Source organism: Kogia breviceps, chromosome 7, assembly GCF_026419965.1.
Source record: "Kogia breviceps isolate mKogBre1 chromosome 7, mKogBre1 haplotype 1, whole genome shotgun sequence".
Taxonomy (NCBI): domain Eukaryota; kingdom Metazoa; phylum Chordata; class Mammalia; order Artiodactyla; family Physeteridae; genus Kogia; species Kogia breviceps.
The window spans coordinates 18,992,773-19,015,207 of NC_081316.1; the positions used below are offsets into that span (position 1 = coordinate 18,992,773).

Here is a 22,435-nt window from a genome sequence, read left to right on the forward strand (position 1 = left end):
TTAGCAGATGTAAGCTATTATATACAGGATGGATAAACAACAAGGTCCTACTGTATAGCACAGGGAACTATGTTCAGTGTCCTATGGTAAACCATAATGGAAAAGAATATTTAAAAAATTCCACTTTGCTGTACAGCAGAAATTAACACAACATTGTAAATCAAGTATACTCCAGTTAAAAAAAAAATCCCTATGTCCAGGCCACACTCATTCCAATTAAACGAGGATCTCCAGGGCTGGGGTCTAGTTATAGCCCAGGGGATTCCAATATGCATCCTGTCAACTGAAAAAATGCACTACCTTAAAGTTGAAAATTATGTTTTATTCTGCGGCCTTTCTGAGGGCTTGAGCCTCTCAGATAGCTTTGAGGGACTGCTCCAAACACGCCCCGGCAAAAAAACCACAAAACCCAGGTAGTCACATCAAAGCCTTAGACATCAAAATACTACTGTTACTTAAAGAAAAACCAGACATGTCAAGTTAATGAATTTAGTGCAACATTTCTCTGTGCGGGGAGATGGAAGAGTCTGGGCTGATTGAAATCATTCCTTTGATGTGCACCTTAGCTCTCTAGGGCCCGCTTCCGGCTTTTCTCCATCCCGAATCCCCTTAGGGAGCACAGTCTGGGGAGGAGGCGACTGCAGTGTCTGAGGGCTTGATGGCCGCAACATCCTTTGTTTACTGATATGGCAGACGACATTTTTCATCCACAGCCAAATCTGAGAACCAGTGGAAATAATGGTTCAGGGTGGAGAGTTCTAGCCCTTGTGAGGGCTGATGTCGCTGGCAGCCCAGCATGTAACGGGATCTTGCAGACAAAATTCTACTGGATTTCCCCAACAGTTCTGCAAGGCAGACATTGTTCATCTCACCGTCAGCACCAGGGTGCAGACTCAGAGAGGCTACAGGACTGACTCAAGGTCACGCAGCAGGTTAATGGCCTGAGGATTCCTTGCTGGGTTGGCCTGACCCCATAGCCCTTCCCCCAGGCTGCCTCTGGGCTGTGCAACTTTGGATGCGTGCCTTGCCCTCTCTGGTCCTGGCACTTCCTCATCTGTAAAACAGGGCTAGAGGATGCTCTGTCAGCAAGCATCATGCAGTTGTGCCTGCCCAGGAAGGCTGGGGCGTTAAACAGTGAGGGGGCCTCTTGATGTGCAAATCGCAGGGGTCAATTCTGAGCGCCTTGGGTGTGACATCTGTGTGAAAGGTGGTTTAAAGGGTGGGGACCCCTTGCTGGTGGGGTAGGAGGTGCCCGGTGAAATGGTTTTCATAGACTTTAACAATGATCTCAATCATCTTAAGGGCCCCACCTAAGCACCCAGTAATCCCCTGCTGAGCGAGTGAAGAAGACACATGCCCACTCCAGGCAGTGTGCTACAGCTCCATTCTCATCCCACCCTCGGCCCATTTTACAGATGAGGAAATTGAGACTCAGCTAAGAACGAACAGCCCCCGGCAGTCTGTTGCCCAGCCTTCAAAACTTATCCACGCTGCATTTGTGACCTGGACAGCTTGAGGAGCAAACATTTGTGGTTTTTATGTTGTCAGAGAACAGGTTGTTTTTGCTTGGCAGTTGGTGAGGGGGCTGTATTTTTTATTTTGTAATAATTACAGATTCACCGTAAGCTGCAAAGTCGGTACAAAGAGGTCCCGTGTCCCCATTGCCTAGCTTTCCCCAAGGGCTGCTTCTTGAGTAACCTTGGTGCTACATCAAAAGCAGGGAATTGAGGTCAGTCAAAGACGAGTGTAGTTTTGGCATTTTATCATGCGTGTAGATTTGATGCCACCACCATCAGGGAGATAGGGAGATACAAAGCTGTCCCAGCACCACCTTTACATTCACACCACCCCTGACCCCTGGTAGCCCGTCAGTCTTGACTTTTTTTTTTTTTGTGGTACACGGGCCTCACTATTGTGGCCTCTTCCGTTGCGGAGCACAGGCTCCGGACGCACAGGCTCAGTGGCCATGGCTCACGGGCCCAGCCGCTCCACGGCATGTGGGATCTTCCCGGACTGGGGCACGAACCCGTGTCCCCTGCATCGGCAGGCGGATTCTCAACCACTGCGCCACCAGGGAAGCCCAGTCTTGACTTTTAATGCACATTTCAGCAGCTGAATCCATGTATCTGTACTTGCATTTAGGAGGTAGGTCCTGAATTAGTTGCCCCATGGAGACCGTCCCCCACCCCCCTTCTTCCTTGGTAACAGACACCCCCCACCCCGTTTGATCAGAATGGCAGTGTGCCCCACCTAACACTGCTTTCCCAGCCTGCCTTGCAGCTGGGGGTGGCCCTGGGATGTAAGTGGAATCTGCTGGAAATTTCTAAGAAAGCTTTGGCTTTGCACATGAGGCCAAGGCAGCAGAGTCCTTGTCCCCGGCTGGAGAACAGACAAAAGTTTCAGCTGAAGGCACACAGCCTTGCTGAGACCACAAAGCCACATGACAGAGACACCATGAGGGTCACAGAAAACAGCCTGGGTTATTGCTGGGCCGTGAATAGACATTACCACCTGCTTTGTTACTGGACAAAAGAAACCCTGTATGTGTAGGCCAGTGGTTCCCAATCAGGGGGTGATTTTGTCCCCCAAGGACACGCAGCAACTTTTGGACATTTCTGGTTGTCACGATGGAGGGTAGGGGAGGTTACTGATGTGTTGTTGAGTAGAGGATGGGGAGGCTGCTCATCATCCTAGAACATTCAGGAACACGTGCCCCCAAATATCAGAGTCCCAGACAGAGCCAACACACAGCCAAGTGCCTCCTCCCCTCCCCCGGCTTCCTCCCAAATATCCCAGTTCCACAAATATTCCCAACAATTTTTGATACAAAGTCTGCTTTAATGTAGAAAAAAACCATCGTGTACATACATAAATACCATTTGGGGGTATAAATAAAGTAAGAAAATAAAGAGATGTACATATCAAACACAATAAATTACTCATAAATATCACAGTGGAAACCAAGTGCTGGGGAAAGGACCTGATCTCCACGCGGCTTTTACAAGTTACTGGAGAGATGGGGGGCTTTCAGATCTTCCTTTTTCTGGCTTTGAGATGAAATGTTTGGGTTTACCTAAGGTGTGAGGCTGCTGAGTCCCAATTCACAGAATGACCCCACACCAGGGACCACGGGCTGGAAAAAGCGAAGCAGCTGCCGGAAGACAGCATTTTGCCCTTTTCAGGCCAACATCCCAGAGTGTGAGGAGGGAGTCAGCCCCCAAAGTGAGGGGAGAGCGAGGGATGAGGGGGGCAGTGGGGTTCCATCTCTAGGGGGCCTCGAGTGAAATCCACACAACCAGAGATCCCATTCCCTGGAAACCCCAGCGGCTGTGACAGGGACGGGCTGCTGGGACCAGCACTTTAGGGGGTAGGGAAGGAGGGGGGTAGACTGCCTTATCTGCCCTGGGCAGCTTGCGAAGGGGTCCCGTGGAGATTACCCATCCCAGAACCAGCCATAAGCAGGGAGTTCTCAAGATTTACACCCAGGCTGGAGGGGGCCTCTGCGCTCTCCCTGCTCCTGAAGCCTGGTGGGCAGTGCCTGCGCCCAGTTACTTCTCTGCCGGAGGGGCTTGGGGAGGGCCAGTGGGCCTCCTTGGCGTTGAGATCTGGAACAATTTTCACATGCCATAATGTCAAATTTACCTGGGGTTTCACCAAGGTGATCACCTGTACGTGAGTCAAAAATGACTGCTTTTCCTCTGGCTGCCCCTGCTAGAAAGGATGGGAGAGAACTGCAGAGAATGTCAACTTGGCATAAGAACGTTAGTGAGCTCCCCACCAGTGGAGGTATTCAAGCAGAACCAGGGCAGCACAGCGACTTGTCCAGCAGGGTTGGGGGGCTGGGGTAGGTAGCAGCTGGACGGGTAGGATGGAAGGCTTACAATTTTATGATCATACAAGTCTGTCCACTAGAAACTGGCACAGCCAATGTAAAACTTGGTCTATGTACAAGTTCTAAATGTTTCTTCCTAAAGCTAAATAGAACCTGGACTCAGGATCATACTTGTAGAAAACCCAGTCCGCAAGCACCACAGGCCTGGGGTCCTGGTCTCCAGGGGCTGGGGGTGGGGTGGGAGGAGGACAGAGCCTCTAGTTACTTATAGAAGCTGGGACTCTTCACCACTCCCAGTTTGGTGGCGAGCCCAAACGGGTCCATGCTATCTGTTTTCAGGGGCAAAGCAAACAAATCGGGCTTCAAGTGGTCCTGGATTTCATCGGGCTCTGTTGGGATGGTGGACAACATCGGGAGGAAGTGAGACAACGGCAGAAAACCCTTGCTTTTGAACAGCTGCCTCTGCCGGGCGCTGCTCAGGGAGACCGGGAGGTGGTGTTTCTTGGACCAGTACACGTTGTAGCCGTCCGGACGGATTTCCTCCTCAAAAGCACAATCCTCGGCCGAGTACTGACTCTGCAGAGCAAAGAGGCAGCTTGTAAGCGTCAGTGGGTGCCCAGCAGGGTGTGACACCGGCAGAGGTGGTAGAGAGACCAGAGCCAGGTGAGCATGCGTGCTACATACCGCCACTTGGGTCCACACCATTAGCCGTGTGTGTGTGTGTGTGTGTGTGTGTGTGTGTGTGTGTGTGTCTGTGTGTGTATCTGTGTGTGTGTGTGTGTACAGAGTTAAAGGTTATATAAAGCTTATAAACTATGAAGGTGTAAAAAGCACATATTTATATATATATGCTTATATGTATTTAGTATAATGTACATATACTTATATAAAGTATATAGCATGTGTTATAGTAATATACTCATTAACCATATTATTTTGTATTAATATATAATTATATAGTATTAGATGTGTATTAAATATAACGTTAAACATATATACTAAACATATACTTTATATATAAATATATAGGTACTTATATATATTTAGTATAATGTTATATACACATATACGAAGTAGAAAGCTTTTTGTTATATTAATATACTCATTACACATACATCACATTGTATTAGTAGGTAAATATTTAATAAATTATATCATATTAAATGCATGTTAAATATAACATTAAACCTATATACTAAACATATATTATACATATATATGTACCTTATTTACCTTTATACTTTGTAACCTTCAACTATACACACAGACTTCATGTGTTTTATGTATATTCTCAATATCTATATATACCTTACATAGATCCTTTATCTCGTTCACTAAATCACGTCACTTTTTAAACTTAGTCTTGGTCTGAGCAAAATATCCATAAAATCACAGCCATGACAGGCACACATGCTTCCCATCCCCTTACATTATAATTATTGCCATGAAAAAGCCCCTTGTATTCCACTGGCACACTGGGAGACATTGCTAAGCTAGGTTATCCTTTTTGGATCAGTCTTTTAATTAAGAATCAGGACTAATCCAATCTGGGGCCCAGATGAAAGAACCTATTCCCCATTTAGGCCCAAATGACTGCGGTTCTGAGCCTTTTTTTGTCTGGTGCCCTGGTAAGAGAAACCTCAGCCCTCTGGCTCCTTTATTCAGTAGCTGGGGCCCTCCAGGCAGCCTGCCAGGATCGGGGAGATAAAGGCAGCCCCCTCCCCCCAGGCCAGGAAGAAGCCGCCACCCCGTGGGTGGCCAGAAGGAAGGAAAGCAGTCCCTGGTTCCAGAACTCAGAGAATGAGCAAGTCGTGTCCCAAACTGGAGAGGGTCATTACATCTTGGGGACACAGAGGACAGCCAAAGGCGGGGAGCCAGGAGGGCTGGGGCCATAAACTACGCTGGGAGGCACCCAGTCTCATTTCTGCCCAAGCCTACAAAGGTCGCTGAACTGCAGGTGGGTGAGCGCTGTGCTTAGATAAGGCCCTGATAAGGCCTGCATCTAGGGAAGCAACCCATGCGGAGGAATAAGGCCACCAGACCGCCGGGGAAATGCAAATTGGTAAACAAGGGAATTGAAACCAAATGGAGCAGCTCCTTCACTCTGCTGATTCTTTGGGAGAAATTAGCATCTCATTTGCCATAGAGAAAATGAAATGATTTCCAGTTTCTAGAAGAATGTGGAATTTGTGTTTTTTTGTGTTTTTTTTTTTTTTTTTTTAATCCTCAAGTTTTGCTAAATCGTGACCACGGGATCGAGAGGCAGAACAGGATTTTAGGTGAGGAGACCCTCACCCCGCAGTTTGGACTGGAATGGTGGGTTAGACCCATCCGCCCCTGCCGCTCTCCCTCCAGCGGCGCCCTCACCCCACCCCCATAAGTAAACGTCACAAAAGTGGCAACTGCGGGTTTGGAGTCGCTTTGGGTATCAGCTTTCTTTGCCTCCATTCTTGTCCTTTCACGCAGGACTGCCATAAAGCCTGCAATAGGCAGGTTTATTTATCTATGGATAAACAATAAACGGGCACCAGAACCAGAAAATTGGGGGGACACAAAAAAAGATTTGCGCTGCGGAAAGGCGGGCATCTGCATCCGTCTCTTCTGGATGGTGGGGCATCCCTTGAGGAGTGGTCCCCTCCCTACCCCCCTGGCCCCTGCCCCTCCATCCCAGCCCCCGGCCCAGCGGGGCTGCATTGAGGCCCCACGCCAGGCCGGGACCTCACACAGCCTCCTCTGCGCGCCCGGGGGCGCGGGCTCCCTTTGAACTCTCCGCCTTTGTTCCGGCGACCAGAGACCCGGCATCTGCTCACTTCCTGCCCTGAGACCTCTGTGGTTACCTGGGCCTTCCCAGCCTGCCCCCCGCCACCCAAAAAAGCCTTTGCAGTTCAGGTGAGCCCGACCGGAGGATGAGCACGGCCACTGCAATATTACCCTAACGCGGCTGCAAAAATCAGTTTTTCCAGTGGATAAAAATTCAATGTAAAAAAACTCTTCGATCCCAAGTGCGGTTTTTCTTCTGACTTATTTGAAGGTTGACTTAAAAAAAAAAAACACAACCCAAGTTGTGGATATACCCTTCTTTCTTTCCTCCCCACCCCCTTCTTTTAAAATAATGCAGGGAGAGGGGGAGGGGGCCCGAGCACCACACAAGCACAGGCAGAAGCGGAAAAGGCCCGAGGGGGGGTGTCTTTCCCCGTTTAACGTCAAAGAGCCGAGAAATGGGTTTCCTTCGTCCGACTGGACCCGCTTTTGGTTCAAGTGGAAATGCAAAGGCGGGTCTCAAGCATTCTCCAGCCATAAACTTCCATATTAGAAAGTCGGACATTAGCTTAGTGCGGCCCTTGCAGCCTTCCCCTCCGAGCTCCATGGGGACCCCGGCGGAGGAAGCAAGGAAACCCTGGCTCTGATCCAGCGCGCCCCCCTCGCCCGCAGGCCCGCGCCCCAGCGCGTCCTGCCGGCTGGAGACACCTACCAGCCCTTGCATTTTGCCGTCGGCGCCCATGCAGAGGTACAGGACGCTGCGCTCGCCCTTGATGGCCACGGTACTGAGAGCGACTGCCCTGATCTCCATCAAACCTGGGCAGGAAGACAGCACAAAACTGCAGCCAGAGCCCGCGGGGCCCACAACACGTGGAAATGGTTGGTGAGTGCGCGGGCCCGTGCCCCCCCCCCCCCACATCCCCCAGTTCCTCTCGATGTCTGGGGGCCCGGGGAGGGAGTGGAACGCCTTTAGTGCCAAGACCTGGGGTTCCCGGGAGTGGTGGTGGGGTCCGCAGGAGCCGAGGGGGGAAGGGGAGGGTAACGCGTGGGTGCAGTAAGTCCATGCACCCATTCCCCCCTCCGCCAGATCCTCCCGCTGTCGGGGGGTCCGGGGAGGGAGTGGAACGCCTTAGTGCCAAAACCTGGGGTTCCCGGGAGTGGGGAGCTCGCGGGAGCCGAAGGAGGTAAAGGGAAGAAGGGGAGGCGTGACGGGTGGGGGACCCGGCGGGCACTCACTGTGCGCGCTCTGACCCGGCGCGCAGTCCACGGCCCCGTCTGAGTGGATGCGCAGGAAGCAGCTGGAGAGGCCCTGGGGGCCCGCTGTGTACAGGTGCCGCAGGCGGACGGACTCGCCCCAGCCGTAGTGCACGTGCGGCCCGGCGTCCGAGAAGGCTAAGGGGCGCCCGGCTGCAGCCAGCCAGAGGCCGGCCAGGACCAGGGCGCGGGCCACGGCGCACCGGCTCGGAGCGCTCCGCATGGCACCTCCCTCGGGCTTGGGGCTCGGGGCTCAGATCGAGCGGTGAGGGTGCGGGAGGCCGGGCGGCAGCCGGGAGGGCCTGCGAAGCTGAGCGTGCGGAGGCGGGGTGGGCGCGGCCCTCGAGACAGGAGGCAGCCGTGTGCTCCGGGAACGTGGGCGTTCGGCTCTCCAGCTCCGACGGCGCGGCGGCTCGAGGCCGGCGACCTTATATAGCGCGTCTCACCCGCGACACCAAGCATTTCTTATCGTGATTGCATCAGCCCTCCGCCCCCCACACACACCCACTCACACCCCGCCCCCGACTCAGCCTCTCCCTGGGCCCCGCCCGGGTGACCCCGCCCAGGCCGCCCAGATCTGGGGGAGGAGGAGGCCCCGCTTCGCCGGAGACTTAGGGGGAGCTCCTCCCCGCGGCGCGGGGGCGAGGCCTGCGGCCAGGTCGCTCTCGGCTGGGCGACGTTGGTTTTGCAAAGAAATCAAGGAGACAACGGAGCCCAGCCCCCAGGCCACGGGCTACCCGGGGAATGCGCCGGTCGCGGGGCGCTAGCAGGGGTGCGGAGCAGAATCCCGGGATCAAAGATCGGGGGGCGGGGGGGGATGGCGCTGAGCTTCCCGTCCTTTACTCCCGGTCGGAAAAGCCTCGCCTCGGCTTTGGGGTCCTCTCCCCGAGAAGTCCACATCCATTACTTCCCGCCAGGGTCCCAACCCTCAAAGCTCCAGAGCTAAAGCCGTCCACTAGAATTTTCCCTGCAGCTCAGACCCTCTCACGTTCTCCGGCTTTCTGTTCTCGCGATCCCTGCCCGCACCGACCCCCGCCTCCCCCGCGCTTTTACCCCAGTAAATTGTCCCCCGACTGGGGACCGGGCGCGACCTCCGCTCTCAGAGGAACAATGGGGTCGCGCGGGCGAGCGCTAGATGGCGCTTCAGCCCCGGGTTCGGCCCGGCTTGGCTCCGCGCCCCGTCGCCGTCCCGCCTCCTCCCGGCCCGGCCCGCGGCAGTCCCCGGAGATGGAGCCTGGAAGGGCCATCGTGGTGAAGGCGCCTTTCGCGGGCAGGGTGGGCTCGCAAGCTGCGGATCGGGAAAGTGACTCTCCAGGGTGCACGGCGCAGGGAGGCTCCTTTTTTTCTGAGGGGCCTTTTGCCGTAGGTCCGGTCCTTGGGTCCCTGAGCGCTTCTGCAGGGCCAGGGTGTGCTGTTTGCGGGGGTGGGGACAGGCACCAGCTGGGGAAGTTGGGGCCACTCAATGCAGTGGCTCCCGCAAACTGGATGGCTGTTCTGATGGGGCTCGTAAAAAGAAGACCGCGTCCAGAGAATGCCCGGCGGGAAAAAGAGGGGTCCTCCTAGGGGGCTTATGGCTCAACACATTCTTTCTCACTGTTCCTCCAACCCCTCCGCCCCCATCTCTGGGTGAGGGGCCCCAGGAGGCTGGTTTTGGGGAAAAGCCACACTGGCTGAGCTCAGGGGCGACGGGAGGGCAAACAGGGGAGACAAGGGAGAAAGCAATGCCAGGCCTAATGAATTTCAATGAGCAAAGGCCATGTTCATACCCCAGTCGGTGACTGGCGTTAATGACGGAGCGTGCAGAAAATGTCACCAGGAAAGTCTTTACAAAAAGACATCATCTCGAAAGCTTTATAGGCCGGGGACCCCCACGCTGAGTGTCTTGGTTCAGAAAGCCGCGGCTTCTGTTAAATCTAATTACTTCCCCCCTGTGGCTTTAAATCGACAGCGGCTCCTATTAAACTTAATTACCCTCCCCTGCAGCTTTCGCTTTAAAGATCCTGGATAAATGCAGGGCATTGAGGAGGATGACAGAGGCTACACTGGGAGCCGTGCCCCACATTGGGCTGGGGGAGGACAGGGTGGCCTCTGCTTCCACCCACACCGCTCCGCTGCCCCTCCTAAGGCTGTGGTGGGAAAAGAGAGGCCACCGTGATCCGGGAGCTCGGGAAGCTGGGAAAGTGGCAGCTTCCTACGCCCAGGCCCTGTTCTAAGCGTGTGATGGGTGCTCACCCCGCCTCCCCCGGTATTCTGCCCTCCCCCACTGAACAGAGAGGGGGCCCCAGAAAAGTGTCACAGTGACCCAAGGCTGCACAGCCTGTAAGTGGTGAACCTGGAATTTGAACCCAGGCCGTCGGGCTTGTAAATCTAGGCCAAGCTGCATCTCAGGGAGACAGTGTGGCCTCCTAGCAGGGGCGCGGGTCCCAGGGTCAGACCCTCTGCAGCACAGGTCACGCCCCGCTGCTCCCTGGACAGGTCATGAACCTGCTGGGCCTCTTGCCTCCTCCTGCCTGCTTTCAGCCTTGTCCTGGGTCCTACGGGAGAGTGGACAGATAGTGCCTAGGATATAGTTCATGGAGACGGACAGCCATCGCCTGAGGAGCTGCTGTGTACGTGACATTTCATGGTCAGAGCAATGGTCTGCGAGTTTCGGTGGTTAATCAGTGCTACACGTGAGGAAACTGAGGCTTACAGACTCGGCCAGACCTCCAGCCAGGGTATGCACCCAGGCGGTGGGGCGCAGAGTCTGGGCTGCTTCGCTGGTCCCCTGGCTCCGTGTGGTGGCCGGAAGCCAAAAAGGGCCGAGGAGAGGCGGCGCTGGCCAGCAGGGGGCGCTGCCGCTAACGGTGGGGCCCTCCAGGTGAGAGCGGTGATGGCCCAGGAGGTGAGGACCAACCAGCTCCCGAGCTGCTCACGGCAGACCCCCAGACCCCGACCCCTGCAACCCCCAGTGTGCTGGGTGGGGCTGATTTCCAGCGTTCGGGCTGCATTTGATTTGGTCCAGGTGGCTGGGCCATCTGACTCACCCTGGTGAGTGGAGCGGGCATGCAAGCAAGGCCCAATCATCTCCACGCTCTCCCAACCCACGCAGGGCCCCAGGGGTCTCCGGCCCAGATGGCCAGAAGGGCTTGGCGTGGCGGCTTTGTTCTGGATCTGATGTTAGCTGGGATCTTTTTTAACTGCCCTAAACCCTTCTCCTGGGGTCTCCCTCCTGCATCTGAGCTTGTTCGTGTTGTTCCTCTGATCGTGGTCAGTTTCCATTGTTTCTAAACCCACATCCCAACAGCTAAGAAAATCTCTTTAGCTTGACTTCCAGGCTTTGCATTGTGGAAGTAATCCCTTTTCTTTTCACTTTACAGTTAGAAATTTACGTTACAATGTCAAAACTGCCTTCTTAAACACACAAGCAATTCTCTGGGCCCATCCCAAATCCCCCACCCACGCCCCTTAGTTGAGAAGTACTTTGTAATTACAGAAACTTCTGGGTGTTGGTAAAAATCTTCATCAGAAAAAAAGAAGAACTTTGGGGACAGAAAGGATGGTGAAGACTTGGATGGGGGTGGCAGGGGCCGGGGACAAGCCACACAGCGAGTTCTTGGCCTCGCGGAGACTGGTACTCGGGGTGGGAGGGGGGGCACCTGAGTCTCAGCCTCATATTTTTGCTAGAATCTACTAGAACATGCATCCTTTTCCCCAAAGCGTTCTGCTTCACCAAAGCCCTTCCCCCCCGCCCCCATTAGGATCCTTATTCTAGAAACAGGGCATCCTGCTAACCTAGAAAAGGGAAGTCTTCTCTGAGCCTCAGTTTCCGTATTTGTGAAACAGAAAAAGGAAAGTTTTTAAACTCCAAAAGAGTTCATGTGAGAATTAACTCACATTAGAGATAAAAGATATCTCTATCAAACACGGGATCCATATTTACACAGAGACCGCCTGTCAAATGTAGGTGTATAACAGACGGGCTATATTTGCTACATTTATTATTTATTTTATTTTTATTTTAAAATTAATTAATTAATTATTTGGGGGGACTGTGTTGGGTCTTCGCTGATGCGCGCGGGCTTTCTTTAGTTGCGGCGAGCGGGGGCTGTTCTTCGTTGCGGTGCATGGACTGATCACCGTGGTGGCTTCTTTTGTTGTGGAGCACGGGCTCTGGGTGCGCGGGCTTCAGGAGTTGTGGCACATGGGGTCGGTAGTTGTGGCGCACGGGCTCGGTAGTTGTGGCGCATGGGCTTAGATCTTCCCCGACCGGGGATCGAACCTGTGTCCTCTGCATTGACAGGCGGATTCTTAACCATTGCGCCACCAGGGAAGTCCCTATTATTTCTTTTAAAATGTAATGGTACTGAAGAATTGAAATAAAAATATTATTTTAAAAAATCCCCGCAAAAAAGTAATGGTAATATTAAAGAAAAGACCAGTCTAACCTACAGTGACAAAACCTGGCCGGTGGTTGCCAAAGGCGGGAGAGGGGGTGGGGATCTACTGGAAAGGCCCAGAGGATGCTCTCTGGGATGATGGGAATGTTCTTTTTCTTGATTGCTATGAATAACAGGCAATGACATTTGTCCAAACTCCTTGAATGGTGCCCTTGAAATTAGGCGGCATTTTATTGTAAATTATGCCTCAGTAAAGTTGATTTTGAACATTTTCAGTGCAAAAGTCGTCCTTGTTCCTGGTTGAAAATTTGGAAAATACAGGAAAGCACAAAGGACAATTCTGAAACCTGGAATATCATGACTGCATTATAAGTCACTCTTTCTATTTGGGTGAATTTCTTCCTCAGACTTTTGAAAGTGTGTTCACATTTTTTTTTTAAGTATTTGAATTGTATCCTCCTGTTGCCCCACTTACTGTAAACATTTCCCGTGGCATTAAATGTCCTGCAGGCGGCCTCTCTCGGTGCCAGCAGACCTGAGTGGTGTACCATGGGGTGTGCAGTCTGTCCCCTGTTGCTATATATTTATCTTGTTTCCAATTTCCCCGTCCACATCAACCAGGGGAGGACATCTGTGGAGGCACATCTCACACCTGCCCACTCTCGGAAGGGGAATTACTGGGCCCCTGGTCTCTCTTCCCATGTGCGTTCCATCAGCGTGAGGCCGCTAGATCAGGGCAGGCTGCAGCGGCGTTCTCCTGGAATTCAGGAGCTACCCTGTCCTGTCTACCCTGAGGGAGGTACAGCTTCCTCCAGACATCATCGGGCGAGTCTGACACGGTGTTTAAGTTACGGCCACCACCAGCCATCACCCAGGTGGCAACAGCAGCTGGGACTGGCAGCCTCTCCTGCTGTTGATTCAGACACCCACCCCACCGACCCCCCCAGGGCCTGAGACCAACCCCCCACCCCCAGTTGGCCAGCTCCTCCCCCACCCCCATCGGACAGGGCCTGGGTGTGGTTGTGCGTGACTTTTGTCATTTGTGATGATAGGAGCTGGCAAGTTTTTCCTGGGGTTGATTCCTGCCCATGAATTCTGTTTTCCTCCTGCCTCCCCATCATCAAAACAGAAATACGTTCCAACGGAAAAGATTTGGACCCATCAGTGTAGCAATGTAAGAATGCAGCAACGGCGTAAATGTGACCCAGCGAAAGAAAACAAAAAGTAGCTTGATGAGAAAACATTAACTGTGCTGGTAGTGATGTCCTTCAGATAAAATATTGAAATTGGAAAGTACTAGGAGCCCAGACCTGCGATTGCCAACCCAGCCTCCACCAATTGGCTGTTCCTCGAACTTGATACACAAAGTGGGCTCACTTTGCTGTATGCATGTTATGTACCAGACGCTGTGCTGGTCATGATGATTATGATGGATGGGGATGGGGGTGGCTGACGCTTGTTAAGCCCTTAGTACGTGCCGAGAAGTGTGCTATAGGCACTTCATGTTTTTACATTCAATGTTCACAGCACCGATTATATTTTTATTGAAGTGTAGTTGATTTACAAGGTTGTGTTAGTTTCAGATGTACAGCAAAGTGATTCAGTTATACATATATCCATTCTTTTTCAGATTCTTTTCCCATATAGGTTATTACAGAGTATTGAATAGAGTTCCCTGTGCTATGCAGTAGGTCCTTATTGATTTCTCTATTTTATATATAGTAGTGTGTATATGTTAATCCCAAACTCCTAATTTATCCCTACCTCCCACCTCCTCCCCAAACTAACCATAAGTTTGTTTTCTATGCCTGTAAGTCTGTTTCTGTTTTGTTAACAAGTTCATTTGTATCATTTTTTTTTAGATTCCACATATAAGTGATATCATATGATATTTGTCTTTCTCTGTCTGACTTACTTCACTTAGTATGATCATCTCTAGTTCCATCCATGTTGCTGCAAATGGCATTATTTCATTCTTTTTATGGCTGAGTAATATTCCATTGTGTGTGTGTGTGTGTGTGTGTGTGTGTGTGTGTGTGTATATCTCACATCTTCTTTACCCATTTATCTGTCAATTGACACTTAGGTTGCTTCCATGTCTTGGCGCTTGTGAATACACAGCACCCATTTTATTTTTATTTATTTATTTGGCCATGCCTTGGGGCCTGCGGGATCTTAGTTCCCTGACCAGAGATCATACCCACTCCCCCTGCAGTGGAAGTGCAGAGTCTTAACCAGTGGACCGCCAGGGAAGTCCCAGCACCCATTTTAAAGATGCAGAAAGTGAGGCTCAGAAACTGTACTCTGCCCAGAGGCACAAAGCTAATAAAAGCAGAATTGGCGTTTGAATCCAGTTCTGTCTGAATTCAAGTCATAAAACTCTTAATTATTGCACTATATTTAGAAAAAAAAAAAAGAAGAAGAAGGAAAGAAGGGAAAACCAAAACAGACTCTCTCAGAAAGTTGAGAGGCCCGCCCAAATTCAGAGGCTCAGCCGGGGCCAGGACCCTGCCTTCTGATTTCTAAGCCCCATCACCTGCCTGGGTATTTTCCTGGAGTGGTCATCTGAGCCCCTGGGTTGATTCCCTGTAATACAGCAAAAGAGATTCTCCTCCCCCCCCCCTCCCCCCCCCGCTTCAGAGCAGCCCTGGTTCAGTCACACCTGTGTTATTTCTCGGTGCCATTATTGCTCTGTCATCTGTCTCCTCCTGGACACATCTCCGCGGAGGTGGGGGATGCGTCTGCGCGGTTGACAGCCGAACCCTCAGTGCCTCATGCAGATCCTGACACGTAGCGGGTGGCCAAGAAATATTGCGCGAATCATGTAAAGGAACCAGGAGGTGTGGATGTGGCCGTGAATTCACTGGGTTCGACACTTTGTCTATCCTTTCCTTGTTCATTCCAGCCATCCTTCCTTACACCTTTCCCTGGCTTTCATTAGCGTATTGACTTTTTGTTGATCTGCCAACCTTTCTGAGCACTTCTGATGGGTCAGACCTCATGTGCCAGAGCCACTTCCTGCCCTATGGTTCGCCAGAGGCAGGGCTCCTCCCCCGCAGCTGGGGGGTGTACTTGAGGCATCCAGAGATGCAGGCAGGGAGGCCCCACGCGGGTGTGGTTGGCATTTCAGTTGCAGGATGCTTTGGGCCAGCCGGGTAGCATAAATGTGAACTTCTCCAGAAGTCTGGAACAGGATAGCCCCCTGTACCGTAATTACGTTTCAGGGAGCACTGCTGGACTCTGAGATGCCCGCTGTCATTTTCATCGTGACCCTTACAATGCTGGAATTCCTCTTGGAGTGAAGTTGATAAAGAGAGAAACCCACCAGCATTGGGGGAGGAGGGGCAGCGACTTTCACCCACGATCAGATCCGGTTCCTTTGCCTCAGCTCACGTGTAAGACCTCATCTCTGCTCTGCAGTCAAGGCCGTTATCACACAGAATTCCTGCAGCAGCACTGAGAGCCAGCTGTTGACCCATTTGACAGATGAGAGACTGAGGCTCAAAGCCAGGCTGGCAGTAAAGACCCGCTGATGTGTAAGGGAATGGCGAGCAGCTTCCAGGAAAGGAACCGAATGAGGTCACCCAGGGAACAGGGCTCAGGGGTGGTCTCCTCCCACCTGCCCCGGGCAGAGTCCATCAGGAAGGACAGGTAGGTGTTCCCCAAGGCTGAGCTTCTATGGACATTGAACGTGCTGTTCCAGCTCATTTGAAATGGATAGGCTCAGAATTCTGGGCCTGGACAGGACCTTCAAAGACGATTTCCTAGAAGCCCCTCATCCCTAAATGAACAAAATAAGAACCAGGGAGGGAGGGACTTCCCTGGCAGTCCAGTGGTTAAGATTTCACCTTCCAATGCAAGGGGTGCGGGTTCGATCCCTGGTTGGGGAGCTAAGATCCCACATGCCTCACAGCCAAAAAAACAAAACATAAAACAGAAGCAAAAATTCAATAAAGACTTTAAAAAATGGTCCACATCAAGAACCAGGGAGGGGAAAGGATGGGCCCAAAGACATCCAGCCTGTGAGCAGCAGAGAGGGGACAGGAACACACTCTATTGTAACGACATTCCTTCCGTCCCAAAACACACACACACACACACACACACACACACACACACACACACGCACACACACTGTCCAGTGCAACATTGGATTTGTGATAAAGCCATTTGAAAAAGAAACCCCCCTACACTCTGAAAGTCCCTTATTAAAAACACCTGCCCAATTATATATCCAGAGAAAACCATACTTCGAAAAGGTACATGCACCCCAATGTTCATAGCAGCACTATTTACAATAGCCAGGACGTGGAAGCAACCTAAGTGTCCATCGACAGATTAATGGATAAAGATGTGATATATATTATATATACACAATGGAATATTACTCAGCCATTAAAAATGAAATAATGCCATTTGCAGCAACGTGGGTGGACTAGAGATTATCATACTAAGCGAAGTAAGTCAGAAAGAGAAAGACAAATATCATATGATATCACTTATATGTAGAATCTAAAAAATGATACAAATGAGGGAATTCCCTGGCGGTCCAGGGGTTAGGGCTTGGTGCTTTCACTTCTGGGGCCCGGGTTCAATCCCTGATCGGGGAACTAAAATCCTGCAAGCTGCGCTGCACAGCCAAAAAAAAAAAAAAAAAAGATACAAATGAACTTATTTACAAAAGACTCACAGACTTAGAAAACAAACTGATGGTTACCAAAGGGGAAAGGGGGGGTATAAATTAGGAGTTTGGGATTAATAGATATACACTACTATATATATTGATAAAACAGATAATCGTCAAGGACCTATTGTATAGCACAGGGACCTCTACTCAATACTCTGTAATAAGCTACATGGGAAAAGAATCTGAAAAATAATGGATATATGTATATGTATAAATAAATCACTTTGCTGTATACCTGAAGCTAACATGTTACAAGTCAACTATACTCCAATAGAAAATAAAAGTTATTTAGAAATAAAAAAATTTGTTTACATCTTAAAAAAAAATGTCAAGAGAAAGTAAACCTCTATAAAGGACATTACCGGGACCCTTAGAGAAATGTAAATGCAGACTGTCTGCTGGTTAACAGTCTGTGGTGGTTAAATTTCCTGGGTTTCTCCTTGTCTCGTGGTTCTGTAGAAAATGTCCTTGCTTGTGAAGTATTTAGAAACAAAACTGTCATACCCACAACTTTCAAATGGTTCCGAAAAACACATATGTAGGCAAGAGTAAGGATGCAAACGTGGCAAATGTGGCAAGTGTTGGTGATGCGGGGGAAGGGAGTATGGGGGTTTCTTATGCTGTTCTAGAAACTTCTCTGGAGGTTTGGACTGTTTCAAAATAAAAAATAGACATATATACACTAATATGTATCAAATAGATAACTAATAACCTGCTGTATAAAAAATAAATAAAATAAAATGCAAAAAAGGAAAAAAAAAATAGAGGAGAAAGCCCCACCCACCTGCCTGGTACCCGCGCGTGGCTTATTGTAGAGCCAGTGGCTGGTGCATCGGGAGGGATTTCCAGCCCCAAACCAGGTTCTCAGGTTTGTTCCTGTTGAAGCACAGGAAGAGCGCCGTGGGTTCATCAAGATCGCTGTCATCACCACATTTTTTGGAGCAGGAAACTGAGGCCCGGGAGGCCATGGGGCCGACCCACGGTGCCGCAGTGCAGCACCAAGTACGGTGTAGAGAAGTCGGGCTATTTGGGGCCTTCCAGGGGCGTGTCTCCTGGATAAACGGGAGTCCCGTTTTCTCCCTGATGTCACAGGATATATTTTCCGAGGCAGCCATTCCCTAGGGAATGACCCCAAAAGCTGTCCATTCCCTCAGGAGCTCTTCCCCCACCCCCTCCCTGCCAGTAGACAGTGGCTCAGTTCTCTCTTCAATCGGTAGCTTCCTGTCGGTCATAAGCAACTGCCATTTTTAAAAGTGGGAGATCATGTTTACAGACTTGGGGGCTGGGTCTCGTTCCACATGGGGGTGTCAGCCTCCTCTTTGAAGGGTTACCTGAGAAGCAAACCCGGGCCCAGGGCACACAGGGCACAGCCGTTTTAGGAATCAGAAGACGGTGAGAGGTCCAAATTGGGCCGACCGTTCCAGAGCCTTCTCCACCGTGCAGTGGAGTGCCAGCTCTGGGTCAGACACTGCGTGCGTGCACGTGCGTACCCGTGAACGTGCACGTGTGCGTGCGCGTGTGTGAGCGTGTGCATGTGTGTGTACCTGCGTGCGTGTGCGTGTGGGTGTGTGCCTCTGGCCTGTGCCTCTGGCCATGGCAGCCCTGAGGGTGCTGTCCCCATTCACAGCTGAGGAAATGAAGCTCAGACGGGACCCTTGCCTCCTTTACAGAACTGACCATAATCGTCATCAAATGAGTTTTCTGCCATTGCTTCCGTATGTCCCTCCGTCCAGCGTCTGTAAGCTCCATGGCGGGGCTGTGGAGATCTTGGTCAGTACCGTACCCCCAGGGCCCAGCATGGCCCTGGCATGTACCTGGCCTGATAAACGTCTGTTAAGTGAAAGAGGAGAGAGGGAGGCGGGTGAGGAGGAGGACGGATGAGAGCGGCGTCCTCAGCTCCCAGGCCTCCAGCCCTGCCTTTCTGGCAGGTCAGCAGAGACCAGAGGTATTTCTGTTTTGAGGCATTTAAACAGATGCTCCCAGCTCAGTTCTGGCTAGGGTTTCTGGCTGCACATACCACAGATCAAGGGGGTTGGAGATTCCTTCCAAAGGCTCCCGCTGTGTGCTGGGGACCAGCACTGGACCTGGTTTCCCCATCTAGGAAATGGGACAAGACCCAGCTGCAGTGGACGCGTGAGAACGGAGGGGCTGCTGGTGGCTCCCAGGGCCCCAGGGCGGGCCGGGCCACCAGGTCTGGGATGCAGGCACTGGGCACGTCTGGAGGGCTGGTCTCGTCGGCCCCAATCCAGACCTTTTGCTGCACTTAGGCTGCGACAAGAAGGGACCTTTTTCCAAAGTCCCATCCAGGGCTGCTCTGGACCTGGATGCTGCTAAGCAGCAGCCTGCCTCCTACCAGGTCACATGAGATGTTTCCGAGGGGTGGCCCTTGGCCTCCCATCCCCTTTGACTACAAGTCGCTGCAGCCCCCGACGGCCATTTCCAGGCACTTCTGCCGTGCCAGGCCCTACCGAGACCCCGGGTCCTCACTCTTACTTGAGGACACGGGTATCCCTGCCGGGGCCATGCCACTTCTAAGCAGCAGCCCGGGTCTCCGCATCAGTGTCCTGGGGCGCCCGTAACTTGTGTGGCTTTACACACACAAGTCTGTTCTCCCACCGTCTGGGGACCAGAAGCCCCAGATCCAGATGTGAGCAGGGCTGCGAGAGTCTGAGGGAGGGTCCTTCCTACCTCTTCTAACTTTGGGGGCTCCAGGCATCCCTGGGCCTGTGGCCGCCTTTCTCCGTCCTCTGCCTTTGTCCTCACGTGGCTTCTGTCTCCTCTTTTCTCTGTCTCAAAGGCCCCTCTCCCTCTCTCCTGTAAGGACACTTGTCCCTGGATTTAGGGCCCACCTGGATAATCCAGGATGATCCCATTTCAAGATCTTTAATTACACCTGCAAAGACCCTTTTTCTAAGGAAGTTCACATCCACAGCTTGCAGCTGGACATTCCCTTGGGGGACACCATTCAGCCCCCCATCAGCAGGCCCCTTGGTCAATGCTGTCCCAAGTGTCCCACTACAGCACAATGACCCCCAACCGAGACGGCTCCTCCTTTGCCCCGAGAGACAGGCAGTGGGTAGCTGGTCTCAGAGTGTCCTCCAGCAGAGACAGGGGACACACACACACCTGTGTGAGTGCACCGGGGGTGGGTCAAGGGGGCCTGCTGGAGAAGACATGCAGAGAGCCAGCAGACACGCCCCCAAGACTGGGGGCTGATCCTCCCGGCGGAGGGCCAGCGATGCTTCTCGACACTAATTCACTAAGGGGCTCCCCTCCAGCCACCCTGGGGGCCGATGGGCTCATCGGCCTGGCTTCCCTCTGGCCTGGCAGGTTCAAAATGCACCCTCCCGGACGTCCCTGGTGGTCCAGTGGTAAAGAATCCGCCTTTCAATGCAGGGGACACGGGTTCGATCCCTGGTCAGGGAACTAAGATCCCACATGCCGTGCAGCGCGGCCAAAAAAAAAAAAAAACAGTGAAAAAAAAAAAGCACCCTCCCCAGACCCCCTCCACCCCTGGCTCCAGCACACGGCTGGCATAGTCCCACCAGGCCAAACCCCACGACTGGAAGCTGGGCCTGGGCTTCCCATAGCAGGCGAGGCCTGGGGAGAGAATCCATGAGCCTGAAACAGTGGGGAGAGCTACATGCTCGATGTTAAGGAAGCAGTTAGGTGAGCAAGGGAGCCCCCAGCTGAAATCGTCACCATGGGATGCTGAGCGCGCAAAGCAAGGCGTCGGCTGGATGCAAAGCAACGCTCTGCTTTTGTAAAAGCCAGAAGGAAAGAAAAAAAAAGAACGAAAACATCGAGGTACATTAAAAGAAATAATGCACCCATTTTATTTCTATTTGCATACGTCTCTGCTTTTCCCTACGTTTTCTACAGTGGAATTGGATCTTCTCTATAATCGCAACACAGAAGCTATTGAATGGGCTGTTTCTGAGATGTTCACTCGGGCCGGCAGACAAAGGATTCCTGTGGCGTGGTTGAGTGACTCCGATCCGTGAGCGACCACATGCGGGGACGTCCGTGCGGCTTCAGTGGTCAAAGGTGTGCAGACGGCGCTGTCTTACACGTCCCCAAGTGTTACCTTCCTCCCAAACAATCCCTGGGCTCCAGCACAATGGCCTTGCTGCTCTGGCCCCACCAGCCGGAACCTTCCCCAGGTTTCCTTCGAGGGTCAGAGGAGCTGCCCTTTCTCGATGGAATCTGCTCCTGCCCGAGGCTCTGAGCTCCTCCAGAGCCAGGCTCTCCGGGCCACTTTTAACTTTGTCAAATGCTTTCGCAACGATGCCTCCTCCAAAGGGCTCCATGAAATTCTCGGAGACCTGTCACACCCAGCAAGTCGGGAGTGCTTTGATTTACGGGACAGATGCTTGCCAACTGCCACTTGGAGAGTCTGAGGGAGGCGGGGAGGAATTAAATAAGAAGAGGGGTGTCAGCTCCCAAAAGGTGGCATATCTCTGCTCTAATTCCTTGACGCCCAGTGTGGTTCAGAGGTCAGGGCTGTTAATGGGCAGGGAACAAATTGGGGGCTGCCACCTGTGGCTCTTCCAAATGGGGAGGGGGCACCCCCTTTACAGTTCAAGGGCCGGTTTACTCCAAGGTCGGCAAAGCCCAGGTGCTCCAGGCTCTGACATTGACCTGCTTTGGGATGCTCCCCCACCTCTCTGAGCTTCAGTGTCCTCACTGGGAATCAAGGCTGCTCTGAACAGGAAATGAAATGATGCCTGGAAACACCGTACACAGTGCTTGGCACACAGTTGGTGCTGCTATTTTCTGGTTCTGTCTGCCGTCAACCCAACCAAGCAATTGGAGAAAAAGCATTGCCCTCCCTAAGGGCTTCTTCCATTATGCAGATATTTCTAGGAAGGGAGGATTGGAAAGATACCCAGGCCTTAGGAGGCTTTGTTTATCAGCTTCCTGGTCTCTGTGAGTCGGGGGCCCTGGCACAAGGCCAGGTTGCACAGTGATATGCCTTATATGTGGAATGCCTTATATGCCTTATATGTGGAATCTATATGTGGAATCCACTGCTGCACAGTGGCCCAGGTTGTGCACTGCACAACTCCACAGATCCTGGGGTGATGCAATATGGCAGCGCTATCTGGATGACTGTGCTCAGCACAGGGGTGGGGGGTGGGGAAGAGAAGAGACGCCAGAAGACCTTCTACCCCAACAAAACACGACACAACGTGACTTCTTTATTAGTGTGTTCATTTACCTAGTATGCTTCCCCTGCTCATGGCTCACGAGCGCAGGGCCCTTGTCCACCGGAATATCGCTGTTTCTGCAGCACCTAGCATCCTCTTGGCACATCGTAGCTGCTTAGGAGATATTTGTGGCATGAATGAAGTCAGGGATGGGGTGGGGGGTGAAGGTGGGAAAAAGGGAAATTTACAAGCTAGCCCAACGTTCTGAGAAGCCATGGGTGGGCCACTTTCATTCTGCGTGCCCCCCACCCCAGTCCTCCCACGTAAGGTTTGAAGAAGCCGGGGGTTCGGAGCATGGATCAGGCGGGCTGTC

General features: G+C 52.1%; 1 protein-coding gene across 1 annotated transcript; it reads right to left on the bottom strand.

The window, feature by feature from the left end:
* Positions 1-2,822: 2,822 nt before the first annotated feature.
* On the bottom strand, positions 2,823-8,081 carry FGF19 (fibroblast growth factor 19). Its single transcript, XM_059069197.2, has 3 exons — positions 7,829-8,081; positions 7,305-7,408; positions 2,823-4,408 (listed from the first exon to the last, which is right to left on the bottom strand). The coding sequence occupies exons 1-3, from the start codon at positions 8,067-8,069 to the stop codon at positions 4,094-4,096; spliced, it is 660 nt and encodes a 219-aa protein (XP_058925180.1). The 5' UTR covers positions 8,070-8,081; the 3' UTR covers positions 2,823-4,093.
* Between the last annotated feature and the right edge of the window lie 14,354 nt (positions 8,082-22,435).